Consider the following 13,836-nt stretch of genomic DNA (forward strand, 5'->3'; position numbering starts at 1 on the left):
TCGGCCTTCACGGTACATGACCTATGAGGAACAACCAGTTCAGATCCTGGATAGAAAGGATAAAGTCCTTCGGAATAAGACCATAGCATTGGTCAAGGTTCTCTGGAGAAACAGTAAGGTGGAAGAAGCCACCTGGGAGCTAGAGTCAGATATGAGAGCTCAATATCCAGAGTTATTCAGGTTAGATTTCGGGGACGAAATCCTTTTAAGGGGAGGATAGTTGTAAAGCCCGCTTAGTTAATTTGGAAATTATCAGTTGTTTATGATTAATTATGGAATTATTTATAGCTATTTAAATAATTTATTACTGTTATTTATGTTATTCAGTAACTTGCATATTTTGCATTTCCACTGTCCGGTATTTTGGAACTCGGCGTTTGGCTCAGTAGAAATCACAACTTAGTATGTTAGTAGTTTGGGGACGGGTTTTAGACATTGGGAATGTCGGGAATGGCCGGGAATTTAGAATTTCCCAAAAATACCCCTTTAGTATGATTTATGTGATTTTATGGTGGAGGGGCAAAATGGTCTTTTTGTCCCATTAATGTTTTGTCTTTTAGTGGCTTTTTATTTAAAAATTAATTGTTTATTTTATTTATTTGTTGGCTGAAATGAAATGTGTATTAAAGTGACTTTTACTCCATTTCCTTCATTTTACAAAACAAAACCCAACACTTAGAAAAAATTTAGAAAAAAAAAACTCTCTCAAAGCTTTCTCTCTTTTCGGCTGGGAACTTGGGGTGCAAAGGCTGGGTTTTTCTTCAAAATTCAAGCTTGATTCAACTTATAATTGTGAACTCTTGTTGTGGTATGTGGTCTCTAACTTTCTCTCTTTAAATTATTGGAAAAAAAATTATGAAAATGGTGATGCATGCATGATTTTTGGTTGCTTTTGCTGCTGTGATTTTATTGTTAATTTGTGTAATTTAAAGCATGTTAATTGATGTTAATTGAGCTGTGTTGAAAGCATGTTGGATAGATTGTTTAAAGTTTGAGTTTTCTTTGCAAAAATGTGATTTTTGGAGGAAAATATAGTGAATCTATTTCTGTGTTGTTGCTGTAGTTTCTGTTAGTTTTCAGAGGTGATTTTATGCTAGTTTAAGTAGAATTAAGCTAGTGGAATGCATGTTTAGGTGGATTTGCTCAAGTTTGAGTTTAGAACTCAAAGCTTGAGCTCCAATGGTGGTTTTTGATTCTGTGGTTTCTGGGTTAGTTTGAGGCCTTAGAAATGTTCTAGGGAAGGTATAGAACAGGTCTGGAAAGTTTGGAACCAATTGGGGTTGAATTGGTCGAGTTATGAAAAATTTGGTTTGTCGCTCGCAAGGAACCGAATTCGGTTGTGCATCCGGAATTCCGGATGAGGGTTCTGAATTTTCTGGGCAACCGGTCTACCGGTTGGGGAAAATTCAGGGACCCTAGTTTTCCTCGTTTTTATGTTTTTAGGGGTATTGCCATGCTTTTTATCGATAGGGAAACTTTTAGTTCCTAGTTTTAGTCCCCGGGAAGTGATTTAGCGTGTCACTTATAACGTTGTGATTTTTATGGTTTAGGAGCCGATGTCCGCCGCTCGGCTTCGGCCTACAAAGTTGACCGCACACTCGAAATCGGAATCCGTGTAAGATTAGTATAACAAGATGCATATGTAGATTACATGTTTAGCGTGCATGTAGGAAGCCTGCTAGATTACATTAGTTATGTATATAGGCTTCGAACCATCCAACCCCGTCACGTCGGTACAGCCGGAGTATGACCAAGCGGAGTATGACCGGCTCGACCGATCAGCCGACATTTGGTTGGTGGTTCCGTGCTATTGACCTATCCCGTCGGTACAGCCGGAGTATGACCAGCCGGAGTATGACCGGTTCGACCGATCAGGAGGATACTTGTCAATAGTACCGTCCCTATGAACGTTCAAAACTCAGTACCATGTTGGACATGGCAGTAGTGGCTCAGTACCATGCTGGACATGGCAGTAGCGGGACCCAGTATCGTGTTGGACACGGCAGTTAGAATTATGTATGTTATTATTATGCTTTTCTTACTGAGTCTGTCGACTCACAGTTTACGTTCATGTGTAGGTAAAGGCAAGGCTATAGCTGATGGACCGTGAGCGAGCTTATGAGATTGTACATGTCGAGGCGGTTAGGCCTGGAGCGTACGATCCTCGGGACAGCAAGGCTGAATTTTTGTAACTGGTCGTTAGACGACTTTTATTTTTATGTAATGGTTAAACAGTTAAACCTTTTTGTAAATATTTTTATAATTGGGATCCCGAGTCTTTTGTAATATGGTTTATAAGTTTAATTAAAAAGCAAAATTTTAATTAATCACGTTTTTCCATAAACCTCGTTGATTAGCAACGAGCTGCACAGTACGTTTAAAAATCACGTAATATGCCTAAGGTAGTTAGGGTGTTACATACACACACCATAACTCCTATAGCATTAAGAATTTCAAATTAAGAGGTGTAACATCTTTTTACACTCTTAATGTTGGTGATGATGGTGGAGGTTACTCATAGTAACAAGTAACTCCCAAATGTTACAAAAAGATGACAACTAATATACATTGTCATATGTTACATATTATTAGTTTATTACACATATTTAATCTATATATTATATTATTATAAATAATATAACAATAAGTATATATGTTACATGTATATGAGATATGTAACATATTTATTTGTGAATTTAATATTGACATTGTGTGTATGTTACATATAAGATGTTGATTAGTAACATACATATTATATTAATGTATGAGTTATGTAGTATGATAATAATGTTGATAGTAATAATATAATATTGTTTATTGCTATTGATGTGGAAATTATTATCATCTATTTTGTGAATAAAGAATATTTTAAATTCTTTTTCAATTTGGTAGTGAACATCTCACTTTATGAGATAATAAAAGATGGCTTTTGAGAGTGACATCATTTATTGGGTTATAAGAGATAATCATCTCATATTTGAGATAAGAAAAAGTGGACTATGAGAGTCACACTTTTATTGGACTTGCATTGTCATAAGCAAGAACAAATGGATTAAAAGTGAATCCAAACTTGTGAAATGAGCCATAAATTGGAAGAGCAATTTTGGACTCAAAAGTAAATGAATCAATGTGGATTCAAAAATAGTGAAAAGATAACAAAATTAGAGAAGCAATTTTGAATCTTAAATGATCAAAGTTGTGAACAAAATTGATGAGAATTTTGTTAACTTTGGTATAATTTTGGGCTAATCTCAATAAGGAGATAACCTTAAAATTATGAGTAAAAATAATCACATTATTTTATGAGTAGTAATGTGAGTTTGATATTTTAGTTTTGTTGAGAAAATTAAAAATGTCAAATGGTATTTTTAAAGTGGCCTTAAAGAGTCATTTGAAGAGGAAAATACACAAAAGTGATATTTTATATACTCTTTATGGTAAAAATGTGGGGGTGAGCCACAAATTTAATCAAAATGTGTTGAGACATTATTGATTAATTTATTTGATTTTGAATTCAAATTCTAAATCAAATTTGGCTATGTGTATATGTAAAATTTTGACATATTTTGGTGTCAAAGTTAAGTGAAAATAATTTCAAGAAGGAAGTTAATTAAAAGAATTATAGAGACAAAGTGGTCTTCTATATTTTAAAATCAAGATATTGTCTTGATAATGAAATGTTAAAGTGTGTGGGTGTATACTCTAATATGAGAAAGTTTAGACATACTTGGTGTCTAAAAATAAAATATGAAAATTTAGACATGTTTGGTGTCTAAATTGGTGTATTTTTCATATGTTTGGTATCAAAATTATTGAGAATTTGAGTTGTGTGAAAATTAATCTTTTATGATTGAATTTTCAAAGCTTAAGTACTTAAGGAGAAAAGTGGTCACAAAGTGAACACTATATTTTGGCATGCATGATTCACATGGAATCAATAGTGAGAGGTTATAACAAATTGCTTAATCTCCGTACAAGATTAAAGCATGAATTTTTGAGGGATGAGACCTAAACTCCCTTAGTGTTTTGCTCATTGATGGTAACCTATCTTAACACTAGTAAACATCTAGTCTTAAGTTCAATAGGTAATAACAAGTCAATAGAGTAAATATTGTACTCAATTGTCTCATCTATGAATGAGTACATGTGGTGAAAATTGAGGGTTAAAACCGAAAGGTTTTTTAATGGAGCTTAAGCTTAAGAAAACTCACTTAAGCTTAAGAAGTGTCTAAACAGTGGTGAGACACTAAAAATCCACCTATATGGACTAGAGGTGGTGCCGCCTCTTATGAAAATTGGGAGTTATTCTCTAGAGAGTCCACGAATTGGAATTTTGCACATGGCCATTAACGGTGCAAGAGCGAGACATGCGGTCTCAAGTGAGCATTAGCGAGGGTGTGTGTGTTATCACCGGTTTGTATTAAAGGAATAATGGTTCAATGCTACGGCAACCAAAATTTCATCAAACTTTGTGGTAATTACACTAAAATAAAATTCAAGTCGAAAGACATTTTATCTAATGCACCTAAGAGAGACTTCTTAAAAGTGTGTATTTAGTCAATCAAAGTGGGGGAATGTTATATTTTGATATAATATTTTTGATTGATTAAATAAATGTTACAAAAGTTACAAGTTTGTTACTAAAGAGATAATATTTAATCTAGTGGGGGATTGTTATATTATTTATAATAATATAATATATAGATTAAATATGTGTAATAAACTAATAATATGTAACATATGACAATGTATATTAGTTGTCATCTTTTTGTAACATTTGGGAGTTACTTGTTACTATGAGTAACCTCCACCATCATCACCAACATTAAGAGTGTAAAAAGATGTTACACCTCTTAATTTGAAATTCTTAATGCTATAGGAGTTATGGTGTGTGTAGGAGTTACATTTGAGTCCATAACATCTATGGGGTTATGAGTTTGAATTTCAAATGGTGATGATATCCTAAACACTATATAAAGAGGTCTAAGGTGCTCATTTTGGAGATGAAGTTTTCTATCAAAAAAAGCACATTGCTAGAAAACCCTAAGGCTTGATAATTCCCAAAGCTATTTCCTAGAGAGTTCCCTTAGTGCTTAGAGATAGGGGGAAATAAGCTTTTGGACAAAGGTGTAATACCTTGTTCAAGTCATGGTGATCCCCACTAATCTACACTCAAGGTTGTGAGTGAGTATTTATATATATTATTCTCTTGTTATATATATACATATATTATATTACATGTGTTGTAATATTCTCTTCTACCTTTCATATATATATGTAATATATATAGTGTATATATATGTATTGTAACATATATTTAATCAATCTCTTATTTTAATCCTTGTATTATTTTACAATAGAGTTGTAATAAATCTTGATTTTCTTCCATTGTTATAAAATCTCTAACATTCATTTCATTCAATTTTCAATGAAACACATTTTGATCTCTTCATCTTCTTATTGCTAAAAGTTCCGAAATAGATTAATATTCATAGAATATGTGTATATTTTAATACAATTTCGGGAAAAAAATCTTACTATTTATAATTGATATGGACTTTAAAATTTTGTTTAGGAGAAGAAACTAAATAAGAAATTATTTGATAATGAAACTTGAACAAAATATCAAGTCAGAAATATGATATTATAAAATATTAAAGGCAGATCATATGCATAAAGTGAGAAAGAGAAAGGTAATGGGTTTTCATTCTTCTAATAATTATTGGTTTTGTCATTGTTGATGTTTAGTGGTTTAATTTGGTCAATTGTGTTTGCAAAAAAAGTTGAAATCTACTCATTTTTATTTTGTGCTTTGTTGTTGTTGCTCAAATAAATATAGAAGCTAAATTAATGTTAAATAAAAAGATAAAAAAATTCAATCTTATAGCTCCATGATGAGGCAGAGCATAAATTTATTGTAACAGAGAAAAAAAAAATGTCTAAATGTGTTATTTGGCTTGATTGAAAGTTTTTCAGCCCTTAATATACATAGTTAATTTTTTCATGTATATAGTTATTTAATGATGGCAGGGTGTCAACCTTAGCAAACCTCAATGTGTCATCCCATAGTTAATTTGATGGTTGATGTCATTGGTAGCTACTAGGTACCATAGTCAAACATAGCAAAGTTTTTGTAAAAGCTTCCTTATTTCCCTCCTTGCTCCAAATATGACGTGATTTGCTTCTCCTTTACAAAATAATTATTTAAGTTCTTAATTTTCGTTGCTTTATATATGATGATTCCTAATTTGTAATTATGGCATGGAAGAAAATAAAGTTTTTTTATTTGCCTCACCATTTATGTGTTTACTTTTTATGTTTGGTGAAATTCATGAGATAAATTAGAAAGGGATGATTGAAACTTTTCTTTTTTTTCTTCTATGCTTTGTCATTTCCTTAATTTTTATCATAAATTACAAGACATAATTAACATTGATGACAAAAGAAATACATGAACAAGTAAATAATTTAACTGATATAATCTTATATTCACATTATTTTTTGTTGTTGTAGTGTTTAACAGTAGTGCTTACTTTTTTTATTTTATTTTTGAAGATCCTTCGATTTCGTTTCATTAAAATAGAATGTTCTATGGTTTGGATTAATAAAAAATAATGCATTATGTATTTTCTTATTAAGTATTTTAAACAAGTGATAAAACTAAAATATTATTTGTCAAATGGGGATCAATCTGTGTTGATCACTATATTGAGTATAAAGATTAATGAATCCAAGATAATTTGGTGTGTGTTCTCTTACACAGTGTGGATTTCTATTACAGAGATGATCCAAGGCCAGAAACTACATGTTTATATATAAAAACTAGACTTTGTTAAAATTTATTTTAAATTATAATTGACAATGAAATCATGCAATTCCGACACTACTTTTATAGTTGCTAGATTATATTTATTTTGTACATCATACTATAAATTTCTAACTCAATTAATATTAGGAGTAAAACAGAGTGAAAATGAATTGTGTTATTGAATTGAATGAATGAAACAGTATTACAAGTATTTATAGGCACAAAGCCAAGCTACAGTACATAACAGAATAAACCGAAAAATAACTAACAAAACTAACTAATTCCTAACTGATCTAAGAGGCCCCTTCAAGGTGGAGTGTAGAGATCTCGAACACCCATCTTGGACAAAATTTCGTTGAAGGAAGCAGGAAAGAGTGGTTTTGTTAGGATGTCGGCAAGATTGGCTTTGGATGAAACATGATTCATTTTGAGAGTGCCATTGGTGATCTTTTCTCGGACGATGTGGCAATCGATTTCGACGTGTTTAGTTCTCTCATGGTATACTGGATTTTCTGAAATGTGGATTGCTGCGCTATTGTCACAAAAAAGAGTTGAAGGCAGCTGGATGTTGGTGTGAAAATCCTTCAGTATGGAGATGACCCAGGTTAGTTCACACGTAGCATTGGCCATTGCCCGATACTCTGCTTCGGCTGAGGAGCGGGAAACCGTGGGTTGTTTCTTTGACTTCCAGGAGATTAAGGATTGGCCAAGAAATACACAGTAGCCAGAGATGGAGCGTCTGGTGTCAAGGCATGCTCCCCAATCAGCGTCAGCAAAAGCTTTGAGTTGGAGTGGTGATGATGATGATGCGTGGAAAAATAGGCCCTGCCCTGGAGAATTCTTTAGGTAGTGTAAAATTCTTGTGGCTGCAGTCAAGTGAGGTTGTCGAGGGGCATGTAAAAATTGACTCAATTTATTTACGGCAAAACTTATATCAGGCCGTGTTATTGTGAGATATAGAAGCTTGCCAATGAGGCTGCGATATTGAGTTGGGTTTGGTAGTAAGTCCCCTGTTTCAGTGCTAAGTTTAATGTTTGGTTCCATGGGAGTGGACACTGGTTTTGAACCAAGGCAGCCAGAATCTTTGAGCAATTGAATAGTGAACGGTCGTTAAGATACAGAGATGCCTTGAGGGCATCGTGCAATTTCTAGACCGAGAAAGAAATGGAGAGGGCCAAGGTCTTTTAACTTGAATTGTGCATCAAGGCTAGTGATGAATTTGGTTAAGGCAGATGTGTTGTTTGTGGCGACGATGATGTCGTCCACATAAACGAGAAGAGCCAAAAAAACACCTGACTGATGTCTAATAAACAGAGAATGATCGTTTGGGGATTGAGTGAATTGTTCGTGTAGAAGATGAGAACTCAATTTGGCATACCATTGCCTTGAAGATTGTTTAAGGCCATATAGACACTTTTGTAGTTTGCACACGGCATTAGGTGGGACTGGTTCTTTAGGTTTGTATCCTTGTGGGAGTTTCATGTAGACATCTTCATGCAATTCCCCATGGAGGAAGGCATGGTTGATGTCCATATGATGAAGGTGCCAGTTATTGATGGCTGCAAGGGCAAACATGATTTTGAGTGTGTTAAATTTGGCTACGGGTGCATATGTTTTGAAGTATTCTATGCCAGGTTGTTGGGTGTAGCCTTTGGCTACCAAACGTGCTTTGCAACGTTCTATAGAACCATCTGGTTTGTATTTCTTCTTATAGACCCATTTATTGTCAATGACATGTTGATTTGGTGGTAATGGGACTACAATCCATGTATGATTCTTTTCGAGTGCATCGATTTTGACATCCATAGCATTGTTCCAAATTTTATGTTTGGAAGCTTGCTTGTAAGTTGTTGGTTCTGGAATGCAATTAAGTGAGAGTATAGCAGCTCGAAAATGAGGAGAGAATCTGTGATAAGATAAGAAATTTGTAAGAGGATAGTCTGTGCTGGTGGTGGCACATTGGTAATCATTGAGGGATGTTGGAGTTTTTGATATGCGACCAGATCGTGTTTTAATTGTTGTAGCAGGTATTGATTGATGTTGAGTGGAGTTCTCAGGAGCTAAGTGCGAAAGTGCACTGTCTGTGGAGTTGTGGTCTCGAGAGGGATTAATATCAGGAGACTGAGGGTGAGTGTTATACTGCTTGTATTGTGGGAGCTGAGACGGATTGATCTCAGTTGTGATATGAGAATGATTAGTGTCAGTATTGGAAGAAAACTGATCAATGTTGTGTGGTGGGGTGGATTGTTTCAAAGGGTATATATTTTCATAAAAAATCACATCTCTTGAGTGAAAAATGTGATTTGTTTGAATATCAAGAAGGGTGTAAGCCTTCATATTATGTGGATAGCCAATGAAAACACACGGTTTGGCTCGAGGTGAGAATTTTGTTGCTGAATTGACAACAGATGCATATGCTAAACAACCGAAATTGCGAAGATGATGATATTGTGGTTGTTTTTGATGAAGGAGTTCATGTGGAGTTTTGTCATTTAATAAGATGGATGGGGTTCTGTTTAATAGATAAACAGCCGTGGTGACCATATAACTCCAGTACTGCAGAGGTAAGTGGGATTGGAAGGCAAGAGCTCGAGCCACATTTAGTATATGCTGGTGTTTTCGTTCGACAACAGCGTTTTGTTGTGGACGGCCAACACATGAGTTATAATTGATGACACCTTTGGTGGCATAGAAAGTAGTAAGAGTTAGCTCCTTGGCATTGTCAGTTCGAACTGATTTAATATTTGTTTTGTATTGAATCAGTACGTGCTGGAAAAAGGTTTGTATGGCCAAGGGAGCATCTGATTTTGCTTTTAAGAGATATAACCAAGTGTGCCGTGAATGGTCATCAACTATGGTTAAAAAATATCTGTAACCTTCAATGGATGGGACAGAATATGGTCCCCATATATCCATATGAACAAGGTCAAAAATATGAGGAGATATGTTGTTGTTTGATTGAAATGGCAGCTTTTTTTGTTTTGCAATATGACATGTTGGACAATTAAAAGGTGTAGAAATTTCAGAAACTTGTAAATGTTTATTGATCTTATTAGTAATCTTTACAGATGGATGTCCAAGGCGAGTATGCCATTGGATTTGATTAAGGTGTACATTACAAGCTTGTATAGTAGAATTGTCCTCATTGGTCTGTTGCTGTAGGTAGTACAAGTTGCCAAAACGCTTAGCAGTCCCAATCTTCGATATCGGAGAAAGGTCCTGTATTAAACAATTGTTGTTAGTGAAGGAAACTAAGGCATTATGGTCGTGTGTGAGAGCACTTACAGAGAGCAAATTGTATCGAAAGTCAGGTACAAATAACACATGCTTTAGAGTAATTTTGGAGTTAAGTATTACTGTACCGATTTTATGTATGCTAGCTCGATGACCATTTGGTAATTGGACAGAAATGGCCTTAGGATTTGATTGAATAGAGGAAAAGCATTCTAGATGACAACAAACGTGGTGTGTTGCACCACTATCAATAATCCAAGAAAAAGGATTAGAAATACCTGAGAAGTTGTTGATGGCAACATTGTCATTGGAGGTTGAGGCATCTGTAGTAGGCTGCAGCTGTTGAGTCAACATAGAGATGATTTGTTGACATTGGGCAGTGTAAGTTGAGGAGTAGATGCATCAGCAGTGCTTGAAACATGTGAAGCTTGGGGATTTCTGGTGTGATTACCAGTGTCAGATTTCTTTGTGTTGACAGGGGGGTTGTCACTTGGTTTGCGATTGCCATAGCCAGGTGGGAAGCCAACTAGGAAGTAACATTTGTCCCTGTAGTGACCGGGTTTTTGGCAGTGGGTGCAATGAGGGCGAGGGCGTTTGTTTTTGGAAGCTGCATTAGCTGCAGGAGCATTGTCTTGGGAATTGCTGGATGTTGCAGCAGCCATGGAAGGAAAAGATCTATGACCCAAGGTTCTTTGTCTTTCTTGGTTGACTACCATAGAAAAGACTTTGTTTAAAGGGGGGCATGGATCAAGCAGTAGTATTTGGTCACGAACTGCATGATATGAGTCATTGAGACCCTTAAGGAATTGAAGAACATGGTCATGGTTTTGATGATCTAATCTTTGGGCAGCAGTAGAACATGTGCAAGGAATGCAGGGTCTTAATTGATTAATTTCGTCCCTGATGGCTGTGAGTTTAGTGAAGTATGCACTAACGGAGTCATCCCCTTGATTGAGGTATGTTAGTGTTTCGTTTAATTCAAAGATCCGTGGACCATTGCCTTGGTTAAACCGATTGTTTAACACGGTCCACATCTCAGATGCAGTATCTAAGTACATGATGCTGCTTTTTATTTCGGGTGAAACCGAATGCAAGATCCAAGACATGACAAGTTGATTGCATCTATTCCAAGAATCAAAGAGAGAATCATGGGAAGGGGGTTGAGGAAGAGTACCTTCAAGAAAAGGATTTTTGTTTCTTGCTCCAATGGAGAGTTTGAAGTCCCTTTTCCATGGTTGGAAGTTCTTGTCTGTGAGAACAGATGTAACCAAGACCAGACCAGGATGGTCTGCTGTACTGAGATAATAGGGTGATCGAACGTCTTCGTATGCTGGTCTTTCGACTGGAAGAGGACGATGAACAGCAGGAGAAGGAAGAGTGTTCGTTCGAAATGGGTTGTCAGCGGAAGTATTCGATGGTGGAGGAGCCGTGGAAACGTCAACTCTGGAAGGATCATCAGAATTGGTTGCAGAACTTGTAGCTCGAGTACGCACCATTGTTGTGATGGAGGAAGCTTGAATCTTGAAGCTGCAATTTGATTTCTTGGAGCTTCAGGGTATTGCGTCTGATACCATATTAGGAGTAAAACAGAGTGAAAATGAATTGTGTTATTGAATTGAATGAATGAAAAAGTATTACAAGTATTTATAGGCACAAAGCCAAGCTACAGTACATAACAGAATAAACCGAAAAATAACTAACAAAACTAACTAATTCCTAACTGATCTAAGAATTAATGGTATTATAAATATTTTGGGGCCATTATATTTTATTAGTTACTTTTAATTTTTATTTTTTGATAAATAATTAATTAGTAAAACTAGAAGTCTAAATGTTACAATTTTACATATAAAGTATACAATTTATTTTAATTTTAATTCTGTTATAAATATTAATAATTATGTGGATGTCCAAATCTTTTATTTATTACCATTAATTGTAATCAACATTCCTCTTTTCTTTGTTTCCCTTTTTCTTAGTTTTTCTTTTTCTTAGTTTCATAATATTTGACTCTTGTTGTAACGCCCTAAATAATTAGGCAAGCTACCCAAAATGCTTATGAAATCCTAATCCCCTAATCGGGATTACTAATTAAAATAGCGCAGAATTTAAACTTTTATATTAAACAGACTGAAAATAAACTTGTAATATATTTAAACTTTTCAAAACAGTTGGGATCCCAAAAATATTTACAAATTTATTACAAGTTCTTTCTTACTAGTCGACCTAAGCGGCAAAACAGAATACAAAAGTCAACACTGTTAGACCCATAACCCGCTTGGTCTGAAGTGGCGTGAAAATGTACATTCTTCGCCCTGCTCCTGAAACTCATGGTTGATCAACCACTGACTTACCCTTTCCTGCACAGTAGAGCACCCGTGAGCCAAGCCCAGCAAGACAGTATAAATCATAACAAATATAATATGCTCATTCACATATGTCTGTATAGCACAGACCTGATTATTATTTCATCATGCCAATTTATGTCTACGTGGCGTAGACCTATGTGTTGCGCTCACACATCTAATTAAATCTACATGACGTAGACCCACGCGTTACTCTCACACGTCTAAATACATTAAGGCCTTAGAAGTGGTTCATCTCGGTTATGTGTACCGAGTCCAACCTCATTATGCCTTGAGCGCATAATCCATAAATTTCATTTCAATTAACATGGCATGGCATTTATACACATATTTCACTAGGGTAATAACCCTAGGCTAACAAACCGTTCCTATTAGGGTAATAACCCTAGTCCCAGTTACCATAACTCACATATATCATATTCAACATAAGCGCCACTGCGCATACTCTACGTGCAAACTACTGTCTTACCTGTTGTCCCGCAATAGTAGAGATTCCAAATCTCCGGGTGCTCTTGACCAGGTGCCGGTAATCCTAGTCACACACAATCCGGGATTTTCACCAATAGGGTTAACCCCTAATTTCACATTCATAAATTAAATTCATGGCATTTCAAATACAGATAATCACATAGATCTCAAAAAGAGCTTTCCAACGGTATAAAGAACATCCCAAACGGAGTCCCGAGTCAAAAGTTATGGCCAAAACAAAATTGGGAAAAATATGGCTCTCTGCTGGGTTTTATGGCCGCGGCGACCATAAATCTGGCCGCGGCCACTGGGTTCAAAAAACCCAAAAAATAAGATTTTAAGATCTAAACATGCCCACTTTTCCATATAATCGAACCTCAACCAAAACAGGGAGTAAAACACAATTTCATGCTTAAATTCATCACAGAATATGCATCCCAAAAATTAGATTAACAACCCTCAAGTCAAGCTCAACACTTGAGCAAAATTCAACCTAGAATTCAAGTCCATAACCATGAACATCAAAACCCCAAAACACAAACTCAAGAACAACACAAAAATCAGAGCTGCAAACTCAACCAATAACTCATAAATTCTGACCTAAACTCACATTCCATGCTCAATAAACATATATCACAACTAAATTATGCTTTACACACTCTATTCACCAAGATCAACATCAAAATCAAGAACATGCAATTCACAACATCACAACCAATTTCATGCTCTTCTAACAACAAAAATCAGCAAACTTTAATTAGAAATAAAGCTGAGAAAACTACCTTAAACTCAACCCAAAAGCAAGCTCAAAATTCCACAATTGCAAAGCTTTGATTCCACACCAACTTCAAGCAATTCTCCAAACAAATTTTGAAAAATCAAGAGGGTTTGGAAGAGAGAAAGAGGGTCAGATGAGAGAGAGAATAACACCAGAACATTCATTTTCTTTTCCTTAAAATC

General features: G+C 35.2%; 1 protein-coding gene across 1 annotated transcript; it reads right to left on the minus strand.

Moving 5' to 3' along the window:
- Positions 1-10,389: 10,389 nt before the first annotated feature.
- On the minus strand, positions 10,390-11,538 carry LOC133030394 (uncharacterized). Its single transcript, XM_061103131.1, has one exon. The coding sequence runs from the start codon at positions 11,536-11,538 to the stop codon at positions 10,390-10,392; it is 1,149 nt and encodes a 382-aa protein (XP_060959114.1).
- Between the last annotated feature and the right edge of the window lie 2,298 nt (positions 11,539-13,836).

Source organism: Cannabis sativa, chromosome 8 (genome assembly GCF_029168945.1).
Source record: "Cannabis sativa cultivar Pink pepper isolate KNU-18-1 chromosome 8, ASM2916894v1, whole genome shotgun sequence".
Taxonomy (NCBI): domain Eukaryota; kingdom Viridiplantae; phylum Streptophyta; class Magnoliopsida; order Rosales; family Cannabaceae; genus Cannabis; species Cannabis sativa.

What these genes read in the sequence shown, in the direction of transcription:
- LOC133030394 (XM_061103131.1), bottom strand. Translation starts at nt 11,538, where the DNA reads ATGGTGCGTACTCGAGCTACAAGTTCTGCAACCAATTCTGATGATCCT.